General features: G+C 46.7%; 7 protein-coding genes across 7 annotated transcripts; 3 read left to right on the top strand and 4 right to left on the bottom strand.

Moving 5' to 3' along the window:
* Nucleotides 1–4,394: 4,394 nt before the first annotated feature.
* C8Q69DRAFT_461003 (putative NADH-dependent flavin oxidoreductase) lies at nucleotides 4,395–6,231 on the top strand. The gene is made up of 2 exons (XM_028630216.1): nucleotides 4,395–4,888; nucleotides 4,985–6,231. Exons 1-2 carry the CDS (start codon nucleotides 4,706–4,708, stop codon nucleotides 6,071–6,073), a joined length of 1,272 nt encoding a protein of 423 aa, XP_028486402.1. The 5' UTR covers nucleotides 4,395–4,705; the 3' UTR covers nucleotides 6,074–6,231.
* A 1,357-nt stretch (nucleotides 6,232–7,588) lies between these two features.
* On the top strand, nucleotides 7,589–9,452 carry C8Q69DRAFT_485722 (cytochrome P450; the record flags this gene model as incomplete). The annotated part of the gene is made up of 3 exons (XM_028631848.1): nucleotides 7,589–7,795; nucleotides 7,891–8,163; nucleotides 8,238–9,452. 3 exons carry the CDS (start codon nucleotides 7,589–7,591, stop codon nucleotides 9,450–9,452), a joined length of 1,695 nt encoding a protein of 564 aa, XP_028486401.1.
* A 31-nt stretch (nucleotides 9,453–9,483) lies between these two features.
* C8Q69DRAFT_460999 (putative asparaginase) lies at nucleotides 9,484–11,395 on the bottom strand. Its single transcript, XM_028630215.1, has one exon. It carries the CDS (start codon nucleotides 11,156–11,158, stop codon nucleotides 9,743–9,745), a length of 1,416 nt encoding a protein of 471 aa, XP_028486400.1. The 5' UTR covers nucleotides 11,159–11,395; the 3' UTR covers nucleotides 9,484–9,742.
* On the bottom strand, nucleotides 11,396–12,898 carry C8Q69DRAFT_460997 (putative mitochondrial inner membrane translocase subunit). Its single transcript, XM_028630214.1, has 4 exons — nucleotides 12,412–12,898; nucleotides 12,123–12,321; nucleotides 11,900–12,054; nucleotides 11,396–11,846 (listed from the first exon to the last, which is right to left on the bottom strand). Exons 1-4 carry the CDS (start codon nucleotides 12,478–12,480, stop codon nucleotides 11,805–11,807), a joined length of 465 nt encoding a protein of 154 aa, XP_028486399.1. The 5' UTR covers nucleotides 12,481–12,898; the 3' UTR covers nucleotides 11,396–11,804.
* Nucleotides 12,899–14,405: 1,507 nt separating this feature from the next.
* On the top strand, nucleotides 14,406–16,942 carry C8Q69DRAFT_460996 (putative phenol 2-monooxygenase). Its single transcript, XM_028630213.1, has 4 exons — nucleotides 14,406–15,306; nucleotides 15,360–16,422; nucleotides 16,485–16,601; nucleotides 16,654–16,942. The coding sequence occupies exons 1-4, from the start codon at nucleotides 14,791–14,793 to the stop codon at nucleotides 16,740–16,742; spliced, it is 1,785 nt and encodes a 594-aa protein (XP_028486398.1). The 5' UTR covers nucleotides 14,406–14,790; the 3' UTR covers nucleotides 16,743–16,942.
* Nucleotides 16,943–17,222: 280 nt separating this feature from the next.
* Nucleotides 17,223–22,096, bottom strand: C8Q69DRAFT_460995 (ABC-2 type transporter-domain-containing protein). The gene is made up of 2 exons (XM_028630212.1): nucleotides 20,016–22,096; nucleotides 17,223–19,964 (listed from the first exon to the last, which is right to left on the bottom strand). The coding sequence occupies exons 1-2, from the start codon at nucleotides 21,750–21,752 to the stop codon at nucleotides 17,436–17,438; spliced, it is 4,266 nt and encodes a 1,421-aa protein (XP_028486397.1). The 5' UTR covers nucleotides 21,753–22,096; the 3' UTR covers nucleotides 17,223–17,435.
* A 1,296-nt stretch (nucleotides 22,097–23,392) lies between these two features.
* On the bottom strand, nucleotides 23,393–26,080 carry C8Q69DRAFT_460990 (Zn(II)2Cys6 transcription factor). The gene is made up of 6 exons (XM_028630211.1): nucleotides 25,848–26,080; nucleotides 25,646–25,758; nucleotides 25,512–25,588; nucleotides 24,832–25,451; nucleotides 24,012–24,763; nucleotides 23,393–23,946 (listed from the first exon to the last, which is right to left on the bottom strand). The coding sequence occupies exons 1-6, from the start codon at nucleotides 25,944–25,946 to the stop codon at nucleotides 23,694–23,696; spliced, it is 1,914 nt and encodes a 637-aa protein (XP_028486396.1). The 5' UTR covers nucleotides 25,947–26,080; the 3' UTR covers nucleotides 23,393–23,693.
* Nucleotides 26,081–26,390: the final 310 nt, after the last annotated feature.

Raw genomic sequence — 26,390 nt, 5'->3', positions numbered from 1 at the left:
TTTAACCAAGAGTCGCCAGTTCCATTCGTGCCTTCAATACAAGTATAGCCAGTGCTGTCTTTAAGGCTAGATTACTGGGGGTGGTCTAGGAATCCAGAGAACAAGCTAAACATATCGTATTTAATAGCCACTAGTCCAAAATTTTTGAGTAAAGGTTTAGTTTTCCGGAAATAGCCCAGTGTTAAAACGTATCACTCTGTCTCAATAGTTGTTTGATGTAGCCTATCTATTCTCTGTCACTATGGAGGCCCATTGTCGGCGCACAAAGCGTACGTCCAGGTGATCCGCTACTACAGTTGTTGCAAGTGCTTCGCCTTCTACAACGTCATCGACGTCCACGACGCCCAGTACTACAGGTATCAGAATTTAGCGGAATGGATCGTCTATATTTATGGTACCAAACCTCCATGACTCAGTTTGACCTAAGTACTACTCTCAAATCGGAACCCTCAGAAAGTACAATACTGGAGTGAATTGTCCAGATCCAAGCTGATCTGCCTGCTTGTTTCAGGTCGCAGTTCTTTGATTCTTTCACTTGCCTGACTCACCACTCTTTTCTTCACAGACACCACTTTTTCCACCTTTTATAACGTCTGATTCTCAGCGTTCGCTACTTCAGAAATTCTTCTCTCTGACACTGCTATGGTCTGGCTTCTATCCAATTTCTTGCTCAGGAGCATACTCTCCGAGCCGTTGCCTTAAGGTCTATCTTCAACCTATAGCCGTGCGCAAGTTGGCTTATACAGATTTACTTCTTATTCCTTATATAACCATATATTCAAATAGAAGGAGTCACAGTTATTAACAAGTTGATATTTCCAATAACCAATATCGTATTTATATAGCATATTTTCCCTGCCTGCCCCGCATAATCTGGAAAGCTACTCCGGTAAGTATAGTGGTTAACACCTCTCTAGTTTGGATAGCAAGTTCTGATTGAAGTATAGGGTTCTACATATGACGTGAGCCAGATACTTATAGGAAGCGCTCTGGTGGTATTTCCCTGCGGTCCGACACATCAGAATGGACATCGAGAATATCAAAGACCGGTCTACTGGTATCGCTCTGAGAGATGATGTGCATAAGTCGTTTGGCAACTTCGCCTTGAGTTTTCTCCTCACTATAAGTGTGCTCCCATTGCCAAGTGTAGTTTTACTGGACTGCCATTGGAGGACCATTTCGATCACTTGTGGACAAATTCCCTGTCCCATTATTTTGACTCAACCAAATATACTATCGAGAGAGAAAATCACGCATTGACGAGACAGTTGGGAACAGTAAACGATCAAATTTGATCGTGAAGAAGCTTGAGTTTGGGCAACTTCAAGCCCATTTGTTTGTCGAATGCAAGCGGCAAAGTTATCAGACAGATATGGAAAAAAGGCAGCGGGCTGAAGCTCAGCTAAGAGACTACATGGTTGATTGGACTGCACTTCATCCTACGACAAATCACCTGTATGGACTTTTGTCTATGGGCACACATGTCACGTTGTACGAGTTGATTCCGCGGACTCTCATCTGGAGAACTCGAACGAGAATGCCCATCTATGATCTTACATCTCAACTTGATCGACTTCGGCTGGATCGTCAGCTTCGGACTTTGGGTCGCCTCTGAAGTAGCAACGCTGGATCGTTGCTAGGACACAGACACAATCCAGGGTTACCAAGTATCCTCGGGCCGCATGGGGATGTTACGCTGGACGCTGGACGCTGGCTGCTGGGACGCGGCGGTGACGAAAGCCAGGTCGCCAATAATATCGAATGTCGTATAATTGTACCAATCAGAGATAATGACTGGTTTTTTATCGTTACAAAACCCAGCATTGAGAAGGCCGAAATCCTGAACGCGTCAGGCATGGGCGAGAAGCAAATAAGGGAATGGGAAAATATAAAGATAAGTACTTCAGCGCGATCCCTGATGGCCCTTACGTGCATCCACACGTGCTCTCCTTCCCAGACGGTAAAATGAAGACCAGCTGGTGCAATTCGTTGCCGGATATCGATGTCCGCGATACATACTCGTTCTTTTGGAAAGCCCCAAAAGGGGGGAAGCAGATCTGGTTCGCCGTTTGCAGCACTCCCAGCAAAAACTGGGTCGCTGATCTATATTAGGATATAAAGTGCTGGCATGTTTAGGATATTGCGGTGATTCGCTCCGAAGTTGGGACCAGCAAGAACTTAATCATCTGGGACTGTGATCCCAGGGATCCGGCCGGGAAGAAACCCCATGAGTTCCTCCTTTCCCCGCAGAGGGCCGTATATAAATACACGAGAGAACAAGGGGAGCTCGCCTCGTTCTGGTATTCGACCAACCGAGCTTTCTTGGGACTGGACCAGTGCCTTCCCTCGACCCTGGGCTGGCTGTGCGATATGGTCAGCATCCCGCTGGCGGAGAATGATCCGCCATTAAACCATTGTGTGAAGATCACCAGGAAATATTAGGGCCTGACCGACTCCACACGGATATGATCCCATCTCCCTTGTGCTCTCTTCATTGATGAACTCCTTCCGATCGGTCTGGCAACCCCCCCTGGAGCCGAGTTTTGGTCCACTGTCCGATACTATGCGCGACGGTTGTCTGAACGAGGACGGCTCGACCGATGTTTCTCGTTATCTGAAAGCCGCCTTCTAGAACCAGGATTGACTGGTCTGTTTCATGCTGATTCTTATTCTCGACTACTGTTTCTCTCATATGTGATACCTGACCTTCTTGCACTGCATGGTATTGTTTCCAGCGATACTGATACCTTACTGCTCACTGTTTAGCAGTTATTGCGAACCCCGTTTTTCTGCCCAGGTAAACTGCTGTGTTGGATACTATTTCTTGGCCTAGCCATCCGTTATCAGTCGTTTCACTTTCACGTCATTACTCTCTATATTCCTTTCAAACCGTTCGTTCTATCTCCAGGATGAGTTTGACGGAGGAGTTTGAGTCTGAGGAGATACTAGCTCTCCTAGGATATTCCGCTTCATACGGTTCGTCAACATTACCAGGAGCCAGCTGTTCGACTCTGCGCTTCGGGCCTGGAAACACCCAGCAATAGTTCTCACCCTTTCTTTGAATGACCTGCGAGATATTGCGGATGAATTTAACAGAGACGAAGGGTCCTTCCGGCCTAATGGATAATACTATAGCATCTCCATGGCATCGACGAATTCTGGAACGATGGTTGCAAACAATCTACCTGAATTCCAGAAATTCCTGGATATGGCTGGAAGTCGAACACCAGTCAAATCTGTTCAGAGGAGTGATAATAGGCACCCAACGTCGCTTGCGGCAGTAAGAGTCCTTCAGAGATGTCCAAGCGAGTGGTGGGATACACCTCGGTTATGAGGGTCAGTCACCTCTGCCACTGATTTCGAGATGGCCAAGAAGAGAATATCGGAAACATTGCCTGGGTCTTTAGATAATCTTTCTGATTGGATGTGTCAGATACTGGATAAGCAGCGGAGACTTATCAGAAACTTGCCGACCCTGGATGCATATAACGGCATTGGAAGTGTATCCGATGAGTCGGATTGGCGAAATGTCCCTCTTGGGCCGTCCGCACAGTTTTCTCCCGCTAGTTATATTCATGGACTAGGCTTCATCTAGATGTCATGACGTCTGACTTTGGTCCATTTGCAGAAGACGTTGAACTTGCCCGGTTGGATATGAGCGGTCACTCTGGATATCTACTTATCTGCCACTGTTCACCGCCCTGGATCATAATCGCTTTTATCTAGCATCTAGCTGCCCCTCCAAATAAATAATAGAAGAACAACAACTTCTTCTTCCCTAGAACATTCCGTGTGACTTGTCTTAGCATACTCATACTCATATTCATCTTGCTCAGAACCCGCGGGATCTGCTCTTATAATTCTCCGTAGTATGCAAGCAGTAATTAATTAATATCATTAATAATTGCTGTAGACATTCTGAGCACGTTGCCCAGTGGTGCCACCACCATGATTGATCGGGAAGTGAGATGGAGAGGCAAGCCGAGAGTTCGGCCGACTGGGTCGGATTTTCGATGTTGTTTCGTTGGGCGGAAAAGATGATCAGAGGCTAACAGGGCTAAAATGGGCTAATCAGCCAAAAAACTCTCCGCAAGATCGACTTCATTATTAATCATTCGGAGTTATTAATCATTTCAGAAGAGGCCAACAGCTGCACAATCCAACCACGGTTCGGTCACTTTTCACAGCATCCTATTGATTGCCCGGCGTTTCACAGGAGAAGGGAAAGGAAGAAAAGGAAACATTTGAGACGGCGTAAATCTTAATCGGGGGCAGTTGTTGCCATTGTCGCCGCCGACGTGACGATATTGATATGATGGAGGGGCTTCTAAGCAGTCCAACTCTCCGTGTATTAGTATTAGTTAGTTATTATGATTATTATTATTAAGTAGAGTATGTATTAGAATTAGTATTATTATGATTGCTATTATTATTATTCCAAGCTACGATGCTTCTTCCGGCATTATTCTTCTTATTTCAAAGCAGAGTGGAGCAACATTTGTCTGCGATTTGTCCTTCGATCGGCTTCTCCGCGGTGACATTTCTCTTGCTTGAAGTTATTTAAAGCTGGTCGATCTCCCCGGGGTACGCTCCATTCATATTGGGGTATAGATATTATTATTACTACCATACTCAACCTTTATTAACATCCTCTCCTCCTCCTCTCTGTTATCTCTCTCTCCCTGATCAACCACAACCAACAACCATGTCGGCCCGCGCTCAGGTTCCCGATATCATCAACAAGCCCGCTCCCGGCGTTTCCTACTTCACTCCTGCCCAGGAACCTCCAGCTGGAACAGCTGCTGACCCCCAGTCCGATGGCACCAAGCCTCCCAAGCTCTTCACGCCTCTCAAGCTGAGAGGTCTCACTCTGCACAACCGCATTGGGGTACGTTGGTAGTTGTGCTATTCGTCGTTATCGTTATCATCGCAAGATGAACCCAAGATGAACCCAAGAACTGACCGTGATCTTCTTCCTCTTCAGCTGTCTCCCCTCTGCCAGTACTCCGCCCAGGATGGCCACATGACTGACTGGCATCTCGCCCATCTGGGAGGCATCGCCCAGCGCGGTCCTGGTCTCCTGATGATCGAGGCCACCTCCGTTGTTCCCGAAGGACGCATTACCCCCCACGACGTCGGATTGTGGAAGGATTCGCAGATTGAGCCGATGCGCCGGGTGATTGAGTTTATCCACAGCCAGAACCAGATCGTCGGTGTTCAGATCGCCCACGCTGGTCGCAAGGCTAGCACCGTTGCTCCCTGGTTGTCCATGGGTGACCTGGCCACCGAGAAGGCTGGCGGCTGGCCCGACAACGTCAAGGGTCCCAGCGACATCCCCTTCACCGACCGTTTCCCTCTGCCCAAGGCCATGACCAAGCAGGACATTGAGGAGCTCAAGACCGCCTGGGGGGCTGCCGTCAAGCGTGCCGTCAAGGCGGGCGCTGACTTTGTTGAGATCCACAACGCCCACGGATACCTGCTGAACTCCTTCCTCTCTCCGCAGTCCAACAACCGGACCGACGAGTACGGTGGCAGCTTCGAGAACCGCATTCGTCTGACCCTCGAGATCGCCGAGATCACCCGCAAGGCTGTTCCCGAGGACATGCCCGTTTTCTGGCGTGTCACTGCCACCGAGTGGCTGGAGGAGGTCAAGCCCGACGAGCCCAGCTGGCGCGTCGAGGACACCGTCAAGCTGGCTCAGATCCTCGCCGACAAGGGCCTGGTCGACTTGATCGACATCAGCTCTGGTGGAAACAACATTCAGCAGAAGATCAAGGGCGGTCCTGGATTCCAGGCTCCCTTCTCAGTCGCCGTCAAGAAGGCGGTCGGCGACAAGGTTGCGGTCAGCGCCGTTGGCAGCATCAACGACGGCAAGCTGGCCAACAAGCTGCTCGAGGAGGACGGTCTTGACTTCATCTTCATTGGCCGTGGCTTCCAGAAGAACCCCGGTCTGGTTTGGACCTTTGCTGAGGACCTCGACACTGAGATCTCGATGGCCAACCAGATCCGCTGGGGTTTCACCAGCCGTGCCGGTCCAGTCTTCTTGAAGAAGCGCAGCCAGCAGAAGCACTAAATCTTACACAAAACGATGTAACTAGAATCTCGCGTATGAGGACTCCCAGACATGATTGATGGTTTTGTTATGGTCTCTCCCCCTTCCTCTAGAGATACTATCATATAGAGCTTATGAATGAAAATATTACGGATGTTAATCTTTATTCTTCTCCCTGTTCAAATAGATGATATATGAATCACTTACATGTTGATCGCAGTCATCCACCATAGGGAAGTAGTCAAAAAAACCCCCCAATCCCGATAAAGTGTCACGTAGTTAAGTAGTGTCAAAGCGAATCGAATGATTTTCTACCACTAAACCACCACAGATCTACCCGTGCAATAAGTACATAGACCATATCCATATTCGTAACTAGTGTAAATAGACCGACCACACGGGGCATCCGATCGCGTGAACCCCAGATATGCTTTCTCGGAGAGCCTCGGCGCAACGTGTGAATTTTGAAAAAGCCGTCGGACACGGAACCAGATAAGATCTCCGGCGTCCGAAGTTGACATCAAGCCGTTTCAGAATAATGAGAATCCAATCGTCGTCAAAGGAGTGTCGATTACGAAAACAATTGTCGACTTGACTAAGGCATCAGACAGAAAGAATCCTTCTGCCTTGATTGTCTTCTGGGGTAGGTATTTTTTTGAGAAAAAGATCGAGGTAGTTCAACATCCTCGGGAGAAGCAATTGAACCGACTCCGTTTATTTCGAGGATTGGATTAGCCCGCTCCTCGCGCTGGTTACCTGATCTGGGTTGACTTGAGGACTGGCCATTAGTTATAAAGAATCGACAGATTTCCAGCTCACCGTCGGGACTCGGACGTCGAGTTTGCAATCCCAGATCGATCTCGGAGATCGATCGTGATATGGATCGTGGATTATTTCGGTGACTAGTTATCGATCTGCAGCTGTTGTGCAATTAGGTACTTACATCCGATCCCTTCTGCAACCAACCGAGGTGTCTAAGTACCTTGACATTTTCTCCGAAGAACGAAACAGCTCCAAGAACTCCAGTGTCTATCCATCAATCTCGTCGTGGATTACTTTCACTGGCCCCGAACGACACCGCATTTTGTTACTTTTTCTCCTTAACAAGTTAAGGAGCGAGAGCAATCTTGCATAAGATCCAGCAGGCTACTGGTGTCGGAGATCTCGCGTTTGGACGGGGTGGATCTTCAACATACTTAGTCCCTAACCAAGCCAAGCGTCGATGAAGCTTTGGATGTTTGAAGATTCATCATTATTATCATCTCGCCAAGTCCAACTCTTCATGGACAGTTGATATAATCTCGTCCTTTACCAACGAAACATCTCCCTGGAACGCATCGACGGCCAAGACCGCTCTTCTCGACGCAACAATTGACGAACTCGAAAAGTGCATTATCAGTCAGCTGCTAATTACTGGCTGAACCTACTTGGTCTTTCGTGTATTCGTGTCTTGCGAATTACTTCTACCAAACTTACTCGCCATTATTCCTTTTTGATCTCATCGTCTCTTTAAAACATCCTTTTACCCTAACTACAATGGGTCTCTCTAATCCGATTTGGGCAATCTTGTCCTTCAGTCTCGGTATTCTTCTCGTGCAACATAAACCAGAGTACTCCGTGCGAGAATCCTATTTCCTAACGGCCCTATCGATCTTCTTCACAACACTCGTCGGGAGAATTGTCTATACTACAATCCTATATCCGGAATTCTTTACGCCGCTAAGACATATCCAGACTCCGAAGGCAAGTATACACACATACATACAATTAATCATTCATTTTGACCTTCTCGAAAAGGTCGGAACGATCATTGCTAACCTCTTTATAACTATATACAGGGAAGATCATGGCTCAAAGGCAATACGCAATCATTATTCATCGAGTCTCCCGGATCGCGCTGTCTCCGATGGATGGAGGAGATGCCTGATGCGGAACTTATCCGCTACTATCTAGTAGGAAATATGGAAAGAGTGCTTGTAGTGAGCCCTAAAGCTCTAAGCGAGGTTCTTACTCTGAAGTCATACGACTTTCGTAAGCCTGATCTGGCACGGATCTCTCTGGAGCGTATCACTGGTAATGGCGTTCTGCTCGCTGAAGGGGACGAGCATAAGGTTGGTTCGAACATCCTGTATTATCCTGTTTTGGGGACCTTTTCATCCATCTCGCTAACTAATTCATTCCGCAGAGACAACGAAAGAATCTCATGCCTGCTTTCTCTTATCGTCATGTTAAGAATCTCTACCCAGTCTTCTGGGCCAAAGCAGTCGAGATGGTCCAGATGATTGGCGATGAGCTTCGCAGCAAACCAAACTCTCAAGAAGAAGAAGATGATGATGATAAAACAATCATAGTCGGCGACTGGGCCAGTAGAGCCACTCTCGACGCCATCAGCATCGCCAGCATGGGCCGCGACTTCGACACGCTCCGCGATCCAGATAACGAACTCAACAACCACTACCGCCGCTTACTGATGGAGCCGTCCGTGAAAATGAGAATCCTCTTCCTGGTAGCGATGTTCCTCGTCGATTTGGGATTCTTCCAGAAGATCCCCATAAAGCGAAACCGTGACGTTCGCGCAGCATCAAGCTACATCCGAACCGTTGCCCGACAACTAGTTCGCGAGAAGAAAGAACGGCTTGAAAAGAAGACACAAGATGCCAATGGCAATGCCAATACCAACGACGCAGTGACAGCCGCCAGCGACGAAATCGACATCATGTCCGTCGCCCTAACCAGCGGCGGCTTTTCAGAAGAGAATCTAGTAGATCAAATGATGACTTTCCTCGCAGCAGGGCACGAAACCACCGCTTCTGCCTTCCAATGGGTCATCTACGCCCTGTGCAAACATCCAGGAATCCAATCTCGTCTTCGTGACGAAATCCGCGCAAATCTCCCATCCCCATCACATACATCCAATACCATCTCCGCCTCAATCATCGATTCCCTTCCCTACCTCAACGCCGTCTGCAATGAGACTCTCCGCTTCTACCCCTCTGTACCTCTCACCATCCGAGAAGCAGCCCGCGACACCACCGTTGTCGGCCACCATATCCCGAAAGGATCCCTCCTTGTTTTAGCCCCCGAAGCCACGAACCGGAGTAAGGAACTCTGGGGCCCCGACGCGGATGTATTTGATCCGGAACGATGGATGGGTCCAGGACGAGCGAATACCGGTGGTGCGGATACGAATTATGCGTTTTTGAGTTTCCTGCATGGTCCGAGAGGGTGTATTGGTCAGGGGTTTGCGAAGGGGGAGTTGGCGTGCATGGTGGCTGTTACGGTGGGGAGGTTTCAGATGGAATTGAAGAATCCAGATGCGGAGTTGAAGATGAGGAGAGGTGTTACTGTGTCGCCTATTGATGGTGTAGAGGCGAGGTTTAGGGTTGTTGAGGGTTGGTAGTAGGTTTCGTTCTTTAAATGCCGGAGATTTCTTTTTTTTTTTTTTTTTTTTTTTTACGTTTTTATTCCACTATAATGATAAACCTGACCTGTTTGATTATTGCGGTATATATATATATATATATATTGTTCCTTTTCCACCAACTCGATTCTATTGATCTGTCCAGTGTCAAGTTTCTTGCACGTATAGCAAAGGTCTAGCATTTCCAAGAGCAACGGGCGCTTATACACCCACGTAAATAACTAACTACAGAACCAGCTTAAATAAACGTGAAGCAAAGAGTGAACAATCTAATAATACTCCTCTCTAAACACCATAACCCTCTCCTTTTCTCCATCTGCATCTTCTTCGATCCAGGCCCGAAACATCCCCCCACAATTGAAATCGAAAACGACATTTCCTCTCTTTAGCTTATCACCAGGATTCTCTGGGGAGTGAGATGAAATTTCGATCCCGATGATCCCACCTTGTCCCTCACTCGTCTTTTCCCATCGTCTACCTGCGGAGCGCTGCAGTTCACCGCCTTGTCCGGCGATGGCGGTGACTGCCTCAGCGAGCGTGCTCGGGAAAGATCCTGCAGGAGAGAATCGGAGCATCGAGGACGCAGTACGGGCCGCGGCGACGCGTAAGAAAGAGTCGCCGTTGCCAGTTCCTGAGAGGGCGACGGCACGACGGGTGGTAAGAGGTTTGGTATATCTCGGTTGTTGATGGCTCAGAAGGGGTTGCTTTTCAGGGGAACGAGGACGATGTGATCCTGAGTCTTGGTCTGCGGGGACATCCCGGCTTGAAGACAGATAACGAAGGTAAGAGGTAAGACAATCTCCCAGGCACGATTTCAGATAGCGAGTAAAGTCCCAAGTGGTGAGATGTGCGGACTGGTCTGATTCTGCATGTGTTGCCGTTGAACTTGATGTCCCATATACCATCGTCCCAGTCTCACTTTCAGCAGTTACTTTAACATCCCACGCCTCAGCCCAGAATCCCGCTCCGAACGTCGGTGTATCACCAACTCTCCCGGGCTTCTTGTTCGTCAAACCCCCCGTACTCGTAGCAACGGCCAGATTGCCCCATTGGTCCAAACAGACGCATCCCACAGTCCCCTGACTCATTGTAATATCTTCCTTAATCCCCTTCAGGCCTCTCATATGCTCATCCCATCGCTTCTGGGTCCAGAACCACTCGTCAGGCGCAAATTCTAGACCCCATTCGTCAGCCAGCTTCTCGACTTCGAGCCCACTGAGCTGCGAGTGCATATTTCCTCCGTCACCGTTCGGTTCGCCGTTGGAATCGTAACCCGTTCGCAGAAGCGCTTCCCGCGCAAGTTGGATCGGATGCCGTACGCTCCTCACGTTGATAACGCCCGCGCCGCGTTTTATCGTTCCCGGTTCGCTGCTATTCTCCCAGCCCTCTTGAATGGATGTCACCATGACGGAGGCTTCCATCTCGATAGTGCCAGCGGAGGTAAAGACGCTGCCCCGACCGCAGTTGAACAGCTCGTCGTCTTCCATCAGCGAGACAGCATGTACTGCTGCGTCGAGGGCGGTTGCGCCATTCTTGAGCAGTGTGTACGTCGAGCGGAGGTAGGCAAGGAGAGACGCATGGAATTGGTCATAGAGAGGAGGTGGAAGAGTCGAACGATGGATGTCACCCGCGCCGCCGTGGAGGATGAGTGTCGGTTTGAACGTCGGAGGAAGAGTTGCGGACATAGTTGATATGCTATCGGAGGTATCTGCGGGCTGAAGTGGCCTAGTGATAGAAAGCTGGTTGTTCTTTGATGGTTAGCTATCTGGCATCTGAATCCATTCTTTGCAAAATAATAATCGCACACTTCATATGGTGAGGAAAGCTGTAGATCTGCGAGGTGACTTGGAACTATCCATGCGGGAGTACCTGTCACTTGGGGCTTTTCCTGTTACGGAAAGTCACACGTCGTCCCCCGGTCACCCTCGGACTAATCGGGGAAATACCTGGGAGATCTAAAAAAACGAATCGCGCAGTAAAGCAGGCTGTGTATTAAATATCACATTCATTCGGACGTTAATGTACAGGGTCGAACACAATGGCTTGGACAGACTGTCCTAGAAACACGGCCGGAATGGCCTTTTTGTGAACCCGCAATCCCCGACGTAGAAATGCAGAACGCCAAGGGGATGGAACTAATAACCCAGGCGCGAAATAGATTGCTGAGATATTTTCGAGCAGGAACGGAAAGGTAGCGAAATATAAATGGAACCTCTATGTCATGCCGCAGAAAATGAGAACCCGGACCCAACACCAGAGGAGGAGAGATGGTTTTATGAAGAGAGCGGTTAAACTCTTGTCGAAAGATATTGTAGGGTGACTCGTGTATGTTTATGCGACGGCCTTCTCGCCAGCGGGAGGAGGTGGGGGTAGCTGCAACACCATGTGAGTAATAGGTTATCTCGGTGAGGAGCAAGGCTACTTACATCCAACCTCGTGTTCTCAGCCATCATTCTCTGGAATCCAATACCAACACCTTCAATGACACCCAAGAAGATGGCGCACATGATAGCGGAGTTTCTGGCAGCTTTCATACCACCTCGAATGGCCAGCGCACCACCTGTGAAGAAACCGGCAATGACTAGGAAACGACGTCAGACCTTCACTCCAAGCGCATATTGGGTGGACGATAAGGGTCCATAAACATACTGGCATTGTACGGGTCCTCCTTCTTTCTGATTCCCTTGATCGCGCAGTCGAACGTCGAGAACATACCACCCCAGACACCAAAGTTTCCGCCCAGCACCGGGGCACGAGCCTTAATCGCGGTGATCGCACCTATCCGTCGTTCACCGTACGGGCTGTTTCGGAATCCTTTAACACCGTGCCAGACAGCGCCTCCAATAGCCTAAAGCAAGAAAATAACCCATCAGCGCTCAATGTTCGGAGCTGAAGGAAAATACGACCGGCGGGTTCGACGGAGCTGGATGATACATACACCCATACAGAAAGCACCACCAAAGTCACTCAGGGCAACCCAGGGGCAAGGATCTCTCGAGTGATCCATGACGGTATCTATAAAAGAGTAAAGGGATAGGTCGAGGGAATGGACCGGCGAAGAACGGTGGCCTTAGGAGTCGAGATCGCGAGATGGCGCGCGCGGCCAAATAAAATAAAAGGTTGAAAAAACAGGGCCTATCACCCGCACCCTAGTGTACAGTGTTTAAAGTATTAACCGTCTCTGTTAAATGAGACTGGATGGGAGAAGAAAGAAAGGGCCGACGATCGAAAAGCAACAAGATAGACAAAAGCCGGAACTTGGCTTTTTTCTCCAGGTAAACGTGACCGGCTCGAGGGAATGTCACGTGCATCACCACCACCGCCTTCCCAATATGACCGTGGCGTCATCAAAGGTCCATCAGGGTCATAACTATTCACTATTATTATTGTGTGAGTATTTCTATTGTTACAAGTCAGAACTGTTCTTGACAGATGAAGTAGATGCGTGCATGGTGACCTGCTGTGATAAACATCTTGTCGACCTTTCCCCTACTGTGTTTAGTCATCTGACGACCGTTTCCACCTGACGACCACCTTTTCCCCATAGAAAATTAGCAAATTTAAACCTTTATAACTCAACCACAATTATATATTTTTAAAATAAAATTTAATGTATAGATACTATAAATACTAAAATTTAAATTAATTAAATTTTTTTATTAAATATATTAGTATTTATAATATTATAAGTAGTTAAAAATTAGTAAATTTTCTAAAATTTTAACTTAATATAATTTAATTATTTCTTAATATTTTATTATAAAATTAATTATATATTCTTTATACTATAAAGTTTATATAAAATATATAAAACTCTAGAAAATAATTATTATTTATTATAATAATAATAGATAAAGTTTTAAAAATATAAAGTTTTTAATTAACTTTAAATTAATAATAATCTCTATAAATTTTTTATTTTAAAGCTTTAATATATTTATTATTATTATATATTTATAATAAGGTTAAAAAGAATCTAAGAAAAAGCTTATAATATATTAATATTTAATATATCTTATTTTTAAAGCTAAAATATAGAAATTTATTATTTTATATAAATAATTAATATATATTTACTATTTCTTTATATTACTATTATTTATTATATATAAATAATATATAAAACCTTAAAAAACTTTAAATATTCTAGGTAAATCTATTTATATTAATAAAATATAAAGATTTTTAAAAATAATATTTTATATTATTTTAAGATATTTATTATATATATTAATTGTTTAAATTATTTTCTATAATATTTTATATATAGAAATTAATTATATATATTATTTAAGTTTATATTAGTAATAGTATTACTATAAATAATAAAAATAATAATTTTTATACTTTAAAAATAAAACCTTTAAAAAATTATAATAAATTCTAAAAACTTAGAATTTTTTTATTTCCTTATAAATATATAATAATAATTAATATAGAAAAGCTTTAAAATAAAGAGTTTATATATATTTTTACTAATTTAAAGTTAATTAAAAATTTATATTTTTAAAACTTTCTTTATTATTATTATATTATATTACTATTATTTTCTAAAGTTTTATATATTTTATATAAACTTTATAGTATGAAAAATATATATATAATAAATTTTATAATAAAATATTAAAGAATAAATAAATAATATTAAGTTAAAATTTTAGAAAATTTACTAACTTTAACTACTTATAGTACTATATATATTAATAAATTTCATAAAAAAAATAGATTAATTAAAAATTTATTATTTATAATATTTATATATTAAATTTTATTTCAAAATATTTAATTGTTGTTGAGTTATAAAGGTTTAGATTTGCTAATTTTCTATGGGGGAAAAGCGGTCGTCAGGTGGGAACGGTCGGCAGCTGGTCAAAGACTGTAGGTCCGTCAGAGGTTCAGGATATACATTTACTTCGGTGCGATAGAATTCGACAGTTATATATGAGGAGGGAAAAATAAAAATAAATTATATATATATACCTATATAAGAGGACGTCAGGGTGGTACTTTCTCTCAAAGTCGAACACGTAATATTTATCTAGACGTCTTCCCCAAAGCTCTCTATCAACTACCGGGATAGGAGCCGAATCTCGACCTCGGAAGTTAAGTAGAGAGGTTCGTTCGGCTGTTAACCCGACAAAGAAGATCGTACATACATATGTTTACCCCATCCTCGGGGTCCATTCCGGATTCCGACGGTAGTATTAATACTTTTGAGTACCGTATAAGCATGCATATTAAGAAGGAAGTAAATAGTACTCTCAAATCAGTCTCATAATTACCTACCTATCGCAGCTACATTCAGCATCAGGATAGGATGCTACCTTCCACGACCGAGGTCCTCATCTGCGGCGCTGGATCAGCCGGTCTCTGTGCCGCTGGGTGGCTAGCGCGTTATGGACTGGAGTGCACAGTCTTGGAATCATCGGACGGTCCTCTAAAGTTGGGAAAAGCCGACGGAGTGCAATGTCGGACAGTCGAGATTTTTGAGAGTCTCGGTCTATCAGACCAGCTACTACGTGAATCGTACCATGTCAACGAGGTCACCTTCTGGAATGCAGGCGAGAAGGGAATCGTGAGAACCAGCCGAACGGCAGATACCCCGACAGGGCTCAGCCACATGCCACATGTGATCCTTAACCAAGCGAGGATCAACGGCCTGATGATCGAATATATGAAAAAGTGGAATAATCAGCAAGACATTAACTACGGCTGGGCGGTTACCAATGTGCACGTTGACAAGGTCTCCCAAGACGATCTGGAGGCGTATCCTGTTACTGTGACCGCTCAGAAAGACGGGGTAGAGCACAAGATCAAGGTGAAATATGCGTTGGTAAGTCTTCTTCCCTTCTTTTTCAAGATATGCACGCTTGCTGATATTGCCAGGGTTGTGATGGTGCCCATAGCACAGTCCGCAAGTGCCTTGGCTATACAATGGTCGGAGATACGACGGATTCTGTCTGGGGTGTGATGGACGTTTACCCTCAGACGGACTTTCCCGATATCCGCAAGAAAGCAGCTCTTAAATCTGCTGCTGGATCATTGCTGATCATTCCCCGTGAGGGAGGATCTATGGTCCGTCTCTATATCGAGCTTCCTCATGGAACCAAGCCCAAAGAAGTCCGCCTCGATGACCTCCAGGCTACTGCAAAGCGTATCTTCGCCCCGTACTCTCTTGAGATCGTTGAGACATTCTGGTGGTCTGCATACAGTATTGGCCAGAGACTCTCTGATCATTTTGACAAGGATTACCGCGTTTTCCTGACCGGTGATGCTTGCCACACCCATTCTCCCAAGGCCGGCCAAGGAATGAACGTCTCTCTTCAAGATGGATACAATATTGGTTGGAAGCTGGCCCACGTACTCATGCGTCGGGCCAGCCCAAGCTTGCTGCGCACGTACACATTCGAGCGTTCAGAAGTCGCTGCGAATCTCATTGCTTTCGACCGCGAATTCACTCGGCTTTTCAGCCAAAAGCCAACCTCGACTGACGCCCCTGATAGTTTCTCCAAGTACTTCATCCAGTCAGCCAACTACACGGCCGGACTCACTTCGAAATATAAAGACTCTCAAATCACAGATTCTGCGAACAGCAAGCAGGAATGTGCTCCAAAAATCGTTGTCGGTATGCGTCTTCCAACCGCGCAAGTGGTGCGCCATTCCGACTCGTACGCAATGCAACTGCTTCGAGCACTGGTCAGCGATGGCAGATGGCGTCTTATCTTGTTCCCAGGTGATATAGCGAAGCAGCAAACCAGAGACAGGCTCCACAATGTGGCGAAATACCTAGAGAGTGAAAAGGGACCAGTTCGCAGCTTAACTCCGCGCGACCAGGACCTAGATTCAGTCATTGAAGTCCTCTTAGTCGTCAAGGGCGACAGGTCCGCATTGGAGCAGAAAGATATCCCCGAGATTTATCGTCCTGTGTATGGAAAGTGGCGTATGAGAGGTATACGTACTTGGACAGTGCACAATATGGACCAAATCGACTAATCAGCAGTTTACTTACAGATCCGCATAAGATTTACTTCGATGATGAAAGCCACAACCACGGCCACGGCCACGCCTATGAGACTTATGGCATCGACCCAGAGCGTGGTGCGCTAGTAGTCGTGCGACCTGACCAATGTAAGTATACCTCTCATAATACAGACCACGACCAGGAACTGACACCAACCAGATGTCTCCTTGGTAGTTGATCCAAACAATGTCGAGGCTATTGGTAAATTTTTCCAGGGCTGGGCAAATACCCCGACTGCGCGACTGTAAAAAAACACCAAGAACGCACTACATCCTTTTATTCATGATGTAAATATGTACCACGATATATCTTCCCTGTTCTAGATGCATGATAGCGTCAGATATACTGGATATACAAGTATGGCATGCACAGCATTTTAATCTGCCAATCTGAACGGATGCCAAACCTAAAAATATATTAATTACCCGATCGACGATCCTGGCAAGCCCCGGTTTCAGGTTTGTGAAACGGGGAAATTCCAAACCTGGTACAGCCGCTTCTTCAGGATTTGGTGGCTATCTCTGTTTCTCCAAGCAAACGTGTCGGCCTCTGCGGGGGAAGATGGGATCATGAGTGATATATTGGATGCGGTGCTGAATCCGGAGTAAAGGCCTGTATCGGATATATAGGGGTGTGTATATTTCCCGTTCCCCTGAGAAGGGGACCAGGATCTACGTAAAACGAGTTCCTGCTGTTTATGAACTTGATTCAGTTGTCTCCACAAGGATGAGCTATTATAGACGTAGAATTAATTGCGAAACTAGTATATTGAAATTATTAAACAGGCCCATCTATATGCACCACACAAGTCTATGTAATCTTTAGCGAAGAGAAGTAGCTATACCTTCTATTGATGGTCGAAAGAAAAACGTTGAGACACGAACAAAGAAACTTCGGAACATAAAGTCCCGATCGAATAAGAAAGACTGGGAATAACACCACTATTCCGCTTTCTTGGAAGCCTTCGTCCTCAATCTCATAAGGACGTAAACAAGCGAGTAAGAACTGATGGCAAAAATGACAACAATTGCAGCATCCCTCCAACCATAGTAATACTTCTTCAGGTTGACAGTGTAGAGGTAGTCCGCTCCTTTCCTATACTGGCAGACCTTGCATCCCGAGGTTGCATCAGGGTTGATGAGATTTGCAAAGATGCCGGAACCTTTCATGTAATCGGAGAGGTAATTGCCGCAGGTAGTTCCGTTGGGAGGGTCGAAGATGGCAAATTCCGATTCTGCACATTTGATGTCCGCGTCCCAGACATTGAAGACTAGGAGGCCTCCGATCAGATAGTTGAATGGATTGAGGTAGTAAATCCAATAACGCCAGAAGGCTTGGATTTGGCCGTAGGGCACTAGGACACCACAGAATGACACCAGGGTACCGATAATGAGAGGGTTGGCGAGAGCGGCGAAGGTGGCGTTAGGTGCGTAGGCAGCAATGAATTGGCCAATTCCGGTGTAGACGAATTCGTACATGAGCATGATGAAGAAAGTGGCACCGGCTTTGTTCGAGTCATTGGGGAAACCGACAGTGTAGTACCAGCACACGAAATAGAGGACAGCGCAGATGCAGAGGTATGGGAATTCGGAAACAATCAAGGCCGTCACAAATGCCTTCCAGGAATACATCTTAGATTTCTTCTCCCGAGTCTCGTATATATCACGACGCTCAATGAACAGTGGCTGCAGTTGGTTGATGACACCGGGTGCGACGAATATGAAGTTGAAAACAGTGAAAAGGCGCAGCTGGAGGTCAGACACGGTATCGCCAATCATCCAGAATGAGAAACCGTTAAACAGAGCCAAGGCGATATGCAGGGCGAACTTGTTGTTGACGTAGTCGGTGTTGCGCCATAGTGCAGTCGACATTCTCTGAGTCACTATCTTGGTTTGTTCCCACAGCGGCATTGCAAATTCATGTCCATCATCCTGCGTCTCCACTGGTTTGGCGGCAGCCTCGCTGATCATCCGATCCAACTCTTTCACCGTGTAGTCATGTTCAGGAGATTCCAGCCAGACCTTATTCCAGTCTTTCCCTTGAGAAAGAACACCAGAGACGACGTCGATCATATGTTCCGCCGGGTTACTCTCCGGGGGACAGGGAGCCCCGTATCTGGCGAAATATTCTCTGATAGTCTGGGCATTGTCGCCGATATCACCAAAGTAAACAGTTTTACCTCCTCTTGCAAGAAGCAAGAGAGTGTCGAACTGAGCAAACAGTTGGGCTGACGGCTGATGAATAGTCACAAGGACCGCCTGACCAACATCTGCGAGCTTCCTCAAGAAACGAACTGTGTTGTAAGCTGCTTGACCGTCCAGACCCGAGGTGGGCTCATCCAGGAAGATTAAGATGCTTGGCTTGGACACAAGTTCAACGCCGATAGTGACACGCTTCCTCTGCTCCACGGAAAGGCCTGCGCCCACCTTACCAATCATGGTATCTGCGAGATCGTGAAGTTCCAGCAGATCGATAATGACGTCAACGTACTTCAGCTTCTCCTCCCTGGGAACATGGCGAGGTTGACGAAGAAGAGCGGAGAATTCTAGTGCCTCGCGGACGGTTGCGAAAGGTTCGTGGACGTCAAGCTGCTCACAATAACCAGCAGATCTCTGGAATGAAACAGAGAGTGGGCGTCCATCGACCATGATTGAACCATGAATCGTACCATCGGTTTTGCGCTGAGCAAGCACATCCAGCAAAGTTGTCTTTCCGGCACCTGATGAACCCATCAAGGCACCTAGCATACCAGGTTTCACCCATCCCTGCACATTATCAAGAAGCACACGATCACCAGAGGGGGTCTTGACCGTGTAGGTGAGGTTCTTCCACGTAAAAACCGATGTATTCCGTACCAGATTGTCATCGATAGCATTCCTAGCTTGCACCCCAGTACCTGACGAGGAGCTGCTGCCAATCTGTTTTTCATTCGCTTGTGATTCCTCATCCTTGCGAGCAGCGTGTACCTGCTTTAACTTCTCTCGAGGAATAAGCATTGAACTACCTGATTCGGATGGCGATTTCCACCTGGACGTGAAGATGACGGTAACCGCCACGAACAGCGCCCACCAGGCCCACACGATTCCAAAGTTTCTCCAGAGGTGGGCATGGCTGTAGCTTAGAGACTTCAAGTACGAATCTCCATTGACGGTCACTTGGCCTTGTACCTCGCCCCCGACACCTGCACAAGACTGGTGTGCTGGATCAGAATATCCAGGACCACTTGGGACCAAGTTATTTCCGACGCAAGGTATAGTCTTTTTATGGAACTCATTTGCCAAGAGACTCTGGAAAGCATATGCCAGAGGGTCAATCCAATATATCCAGCCTAGCCACGGGTGCATACTTGGCTTTCGAATCATATATCCGGTATACATGACCAATGCGCTGATGAGGAAACCTGAGACTTTGGATGCACCGTCGAAGGTTTTGAATGCGGCTCCAACAGCTCGGAACATTGCCGTCATACACTGCCGCAGTTGTTAGCTCTAGTCTCATCGGAGAGATAGGGAGTTACTCACCATAGTCCCGGAAAAAATGATAATCCAATACGTGAAGAAAAGACCAGCATCCATAGTCAGGCCAACCATGAAGTACACGATAATGGAGAAAATGCTGACTTGGATAAGGATGATAGGTATATCAGCAGTGATCTGTGCAATACAGAATGCTGCTGGGTGGAAGTAAGCAAAGGATTTGTGCTTCACGAGAACTGGTCGTCCATGGAAAGAGTCCGTGACCTCGGACATGGAAAGCAGACTGTTGTATAAGAGCGAAAAGAAAAGGGCTCCCGATTTGACGAAGAGACCACCGGAGTTGTCCGGAGCGTTATAGAAAAGGGATCCCGATATAAGAGCCTGGGCCAGGGTGGAAATCTGCTTGATCAAAAAGGTTGCCTTGTCACCCCACAGGATCTGGTATTGTCGTATGATACATGCTTTGACCTGATCAGGAAAGCTGACAGTGTAAGGGCTGTTCTTCGATTGATGTGTATCCTTTTCGAACGCAACAGAGTCTTTGAAGTTCTCCGTTCTGGAAACGGCAACTTCAGTATTCGGGTAGTCGTATTCGCTTGTCATTCGCGTGAAGATATCGGACTTCTCATACTCGGAGCGGATTTGCTCTGCGTTCCTGGGGAACCTACTCTCGTATCCTTCGCGGATCTGACGCTCCGTAGGCACAGTTACTCCAGTGAGATAATCAGCAACGTTTGCGCCCTCTCTGCAGACGAAGCCGAGACTCTCCATAAAGGGTCGAGCCTCCGTCATAGGACCATAGTAGATCTCCTTGCCCTCATCGAGCACGAGAACTTTGTCGAACAGGTCATAGATACCGTTTCCTGCTTGGTACAGGGTGACGATGGTGGCCAGCCCAAGCACGTCAGTCATCGCCCGTAGGGCCTTTGCCCACTCCAGCGCACTACTAGCATCCAATCCACGAGTACTGTTGTCCCAGCAGAACACGGAACCTCTCGTTGCAAGACACTCGATGATGGAGACACGTTTCCTCTCTCCTCCGGACACTCCACGGACGAATTCATTTCCGACCTTGGTATCGCGAGTGTGTGATATTCCCATTGATTCGAGTAGGAATTCTTTCGTCTCAGCCCTGTACTCCTCTCGAGATTGGACGTCGTTGGGAAGGTGGAATGGGACTTTGAGCTTTGTGGCGAAGTCCATGGTCTGTCCAACTGTGAGTGTTGGAAAGAACAGCTCTTCTTCCGTATTCATCACAATCTGGCCGCGATACTGGGCAGCCTCCTCATGACTCATTGCCCCAAACTTCACGTCGCCGTTGATAGAAGCATAGCCACCCCGTCGGTTGGACAGCATTTTCAGGAGCGTGGTACATCCTGAACCGGGTCGACCAAGAACCAGGAGCATTTCTCCTGGTTTCACGCAGCCATGGGTGTTGTCGAGGATAGTTTTGTTCGGCAGCTTGTGTCGACTTTCCTTGATGAGCTTCGGGAGGTTCAACTGAGAAAGGAGATTCTCATTGACGGCGGCGTCCGCACTGGGAGCCTCCACGGTGAGGTTCTTCCAGGTAACCCCAAGCTCACGCCCCTTGAAACCGGCTTCGAGTTCTCTTTCGTGTGTCTCCTTGACTCTTGGCATCAACTTCCAGCCGCTGGAGTTGTCGTTGTCGTTGGTCTTCTTTTCTCCATTGGCAGGGTCATTGACGAAGACAGTAGCGGCACTGTCCGTGTCATTCTGGATCGACACGTCTTCCGACGCCAGAGCTGTGTTTGGGGTCGCCATGGTGCCTGAAGTTCACGGATCGGCCTGACCATCTTGATCTGACAGGGCCAACCCGGTCTATTTATTATTTCAGCAGGAAATAAACCAACTAGCTTTCGGAACGGAAGCGGCCCAAAAGGACGATTTCGAGTCCGCTAGGTCCAGTTCTAGATCCGTTCCGGCTATCTCGTCGCTGTTTCGCGTAGTCGACGCCCCGAACCACATTACGTTGACAGATGGATGATCTGTGGGGACAGCACTGATCAAGACTATGTAAAATGGCAGTCGCGGAGCCCATGTTTTTCTTTTGTCGCCAATCTGAGAACGCGAAAGCAAAAAACTCACTCCATTCAGCTGCTTTCTTTCGGAATTGGCCCCTGTCCGAGCCGAGAGAGCCCGTTTATGGATTTTATGGATTTCCAACCGACGGGTTAATTCCGCTTAGTCATGCACTTGGCCATTGCAATTTGCGATTCACCCAATAATAATGATTCATTATTACTGCGTATATCCGGTCTGCTAGTCGATTATCCGATCCGAGATATCTCCACCTGAACTGTACCATACAGTAGATTCTCTCTCATTATTATTATTATTTGCGTGGATATTGGAGTATGATTCACTGCGCACCGAATCCGGCGTCGTCTTTCGGGTAAATAAGAATAATGGCTTGACATCGGATATATACATACTCGATCTGAGACCGCGGCGCATGCATTATTGACTAGGTAGTTAGCCGGCTGTTGATCTGGCGCAGGCCGCAGCATCCCCGTTATCTACATGCTCTGTTTAGCAGACAAAACGGAACCGATACAGAGTATAGTAGATAGTATAGGGCTCAGCTTCCTAGGCAGCCGCCACAAGAACATACCATGGCTGTGGCATACTATCCAGAACGGTCCGGACCGTAAGGCTCTTCTAGAAGGAAGGAAGGACGTTCATCCGAGATCTGGCAAGGAAAGATCCTCTTGCACGGAACGGGTTAGCGGCAAATCTAATTATTCTCGGGAGCCCCACAATCTTAACTATCTTTTTCTTTTTTTTCCGCTGAATAAGCGGATGGCGGATGGCGTTCGGGCGTCGGGCGTCGGGCTCCGGCTCGGAGGGCGTTTATAAATACACAGGAATCAATGTATCATTATTATTAACTATCGACTGCAGGTGTGGATCGCTGCAGGCGCAAATTTAGTAAAATAATAACAGTGTTTGTCTGCATCTTATTGCCACAGATCACTTCTATGCTGCGTCTGTTTCACCTTTTCTGGAAGACCCAATGCACTCTTGAACCGAATCCAGGAATTAAGCTCTCAGGTCTACTCCGTAGTTATCGTCCGTATGTATCTACTATTATTGTTTTGCAGGAACCCACCCAATCCACTAAAATATCGGTGGTCTTAACAACCGATCGCCGTCGACAATCCGGTTGTCCGAGATGCGACCAGGCAGTGAGCGTCCGCCTTTGCAGATGCTGAAACACAAAATGTTTTCGATGCTTAGCTTAGAACGCAGTACAGAACTCGGTAGAGATGGCAATTGACATTATTTGCGTGGACAGACAAAGTACAAATTTCTTTTTTTTTTTTTTCTTGTCTCTTCCCTTTTTCCCCAGAGAGTTGATAATAATAAATATCCTTTACCATGTTTATTCCGAATGACCCCTTAGGTACACTATGACGGCGATAATGACGCTTATCTCCGCCTGCTGCGTCAGATAGTTAGGCCCCGAAGTGGAACGGAAGGATGCAATGCAATTCTGTTGAATTGTCAACAATGCAAATTCTAGGGTTATTTTATTTTCACTAATCCTGTGGGGATAATCATCAGGCAGGCCATTGGAAACAATATCCTTCCCGGGCACCAACAAATCATATTAGATATCAGAAGAAAGTTCTGGAAAGACCCATACCATACGCATAATATGCATTAAGCAGTAACTAATGTGTGAGGATTTGATAAGAATGTTCAAGCAGAACGCTCACTGCATGCCTTTTCAATAGCGCATTTTGCAAGCCTGCCCAGTTCCGCCACAAACTCCGTAATGACTTTCAGGTGAATGAGTTCCTTTACAGAGATCTGACGGCGGAATAGCCCCCTCACAAACACGGGAGCTTTGTTAAGTAGCTCGACGTCCTTAGCGGCTTGCGGGTGGAGGGGATGTAGAAGTACATGACAGAAGATGGTCAGAAAAGCAGACATCGGGTAGAAAAGGACAACCCTGGATTGGTTCCAGTCAGTTGCATGCTTTGCCAATATCGGTGAATAGAGAGGATGAAAACGTACCAGAAGCAGTCATCTCCTAGAACGTGTTCTGCAGTCTGTAGGTAAAATATGGTAGACCGACTGGCTTCGACAGATAACGCTAAGCTCGACCCAACCCCATCCAGAACGCCGTCCTCAGGGCCAGCCCATGCTTTGCATCGGCTTGTCGCCTGATGGATCATTGATAAGCAGTGATGATAATCCAGCCGCATCATCACGACACCCATGTCCATAGTGGCATCGATTGGCATCTCGTAAGAGAAAGACACGGTCGGTCTGATCCGCGGTGGCAGCGATACCCTCCATCTCTCCAGATCAGCGTCTAGCTCGCGGATAGCTCGCAGAAGTTCCGCGTCTGTTTTTTGGAGAGCGCGCACTGAGTAGAGAGCGTCGTACGCTCTTGACTTTATCATGCTGAGTCGAAGATCGAGCGGGAACAACGGCACTTCCGGGAAGTTGTTGCGTGGCGATTCAGGATCAAATCTCGCATAGAATTGGTCGACATACTGCGCTGGCAAGGTAAGATCGCATTGCGAGTCAGAGATACACGGGGGTTGGCCGGTACGCAGAGATATATCCTTGTCTATCGAATAACACAACCAAAACAGATTCCGGAGGTGATATGTGGCCAATGAGCGCAAATCGTCGGACGGGGATATCGAGTCGCCAATGCTTGGGTTCCTATGGGCGCCGAGCATGAATATGAAACGTGCCGTAAGAGACGACATAGAGGCTGCAGTTGGTGTGTTTCCCGAAGCAAGTTCGTATATGGCCTGATGTGAGGTTAATAATGTACGGAAAAGCTAATTCATCTAAAGAGATCAACAACGCCGACACTTACCATCATGACGGCAGTTTGCAGCCCGTCCGAGCTGACTGGCTCCCGTAAAAGTTGCGGTAGCAGACATTGCGCTTTCAATGCAAAGCCCTCGCTGTCCACAGCGGGATATGCCGGTCCCCGAATATTCAAAACAGAGCAAAATGCGAGGAAAGAGTATATACATGCTTTGGCGCTAGCACTTTGGTAATACTGATTGGCATGCCCGTGGCCATAAGCCGTGTTCAGGGTTTCGGTGAACAGAGTCGTATTCACGACAGGAAAGACGAGGCGGAAGATTGTCGAATTATAGACGTCCACATACTCTTCCACCGTTTTGCGATCAGGAAGTTCCAATGAACTCGACGACTGCAGGTTCATCAAAACAGCATCGGATCCTAGATTTCTTTGGTTCTGCCATGGTGGTCCCAATGTGCACAGCTTGTCAAAGTCGACTCGCTGTCCGGTACGAGCTCGGACCCATTTTTGGCCCTCTAGGGAAAAGAATGGGATTCCATTGTATGAGCTAATATCTCCTAGGTTGCGTCCTGCGAAATGGAGCTTTCCAAAGCAGACAGCCAAAGATTGCGCGGCCGGTGTAACGTGTTGTCTAATATCGGTGGCCGGACGACTTTCAGGTTTATCTGTGACTCGTCACGATGATTGGTATGGGCCACGGAATCACTGAACATGAAGTCACTGACCGGTATTTGATAATTTCTCTGTCAATATTATTTCAATTTTGTCCATGCGTTCCGCCAGACTTAGCGAGGTGCTCTGTCTACAGTCATATTAGTGGGGGCCTCTCAAGAAATAGAGAATTAACCTAGGTCATTACCGCTCAGTGACATATTTCCTCTTGCGTCTGACACGAATAGCTCTCTCGAAAGTGCATGGGATGTTGTGATGTTTGCACCAGTTACACTGTGGACGTTCCGCATCACATTTAATCTGAATGTATTGAGTTACTTTAAGATCAGCTGACAACCCAGAATGATCTATAGTTAGTTGACAGAAGAGACTCAGAACAGATCACGGACCTTTCTTCTATAGCATGAGTCGCAGGCCCGAGCGGTTCGTTTCCGCGGGGGTCCATCGGTGGACTCGTCGGATCTCGACGACTGCGGCGTGGTATACATACAACAAGAAAGGGAACGCGCTGGAATACAATTTCACGAATAAGGAGAGAAAATCTTTATTACTTGATTAACCTTTTGACAAGGGCTAGTTAGTGTTAGTCGGGTAGTTGCCGGCAACCTTGGAAGACGAGGAATTTCCGCTTGATATATTCCGGAATATCGGAGAGTTCCAGTTTCCGCTGAATCAGCTCCCAAGGGTGGATTCTTAACTAACTTTAACTAACTTACACTAGTTAGTTGATGAGAAAGTAATCCTTTGGGTGCTTTTGCGGTCAATTACACCTTGACTGGCAAATAATTAATATTGCATGTACCTATCAGCATGCGCAGTCTCTATTAATGCACAGAGAACATATTATCTAGGAGCGCTAAAGCACAGCGAATCTAAGGTTATGCTAGAAGGCTTTTTTGAAATGGCCTTCATTTGCGTTCACTGCGCAATTG

Source organism: Paecilomyces variotii (genome assembly GCF_004022145.1).
Source record: "Paecilomyces variotii strain CBS 101075 chromosome Unknown C8Q69scaffold_3, whole genome shotgun sequence".
Taxonomy (NCBI): domain Eukaryota; kingdom Fungi; phylum Ascomycota; class Eurotiomycetes; order Eurotiales; family Thermoascaceae; genus Paecilomyces; species Paecilomyces variotii.
The sequence above is the reverse complement of the archived record's forward strand: the minus strand, read 5'-3'. Positions and strand labels throughout refer to the sequence as shown.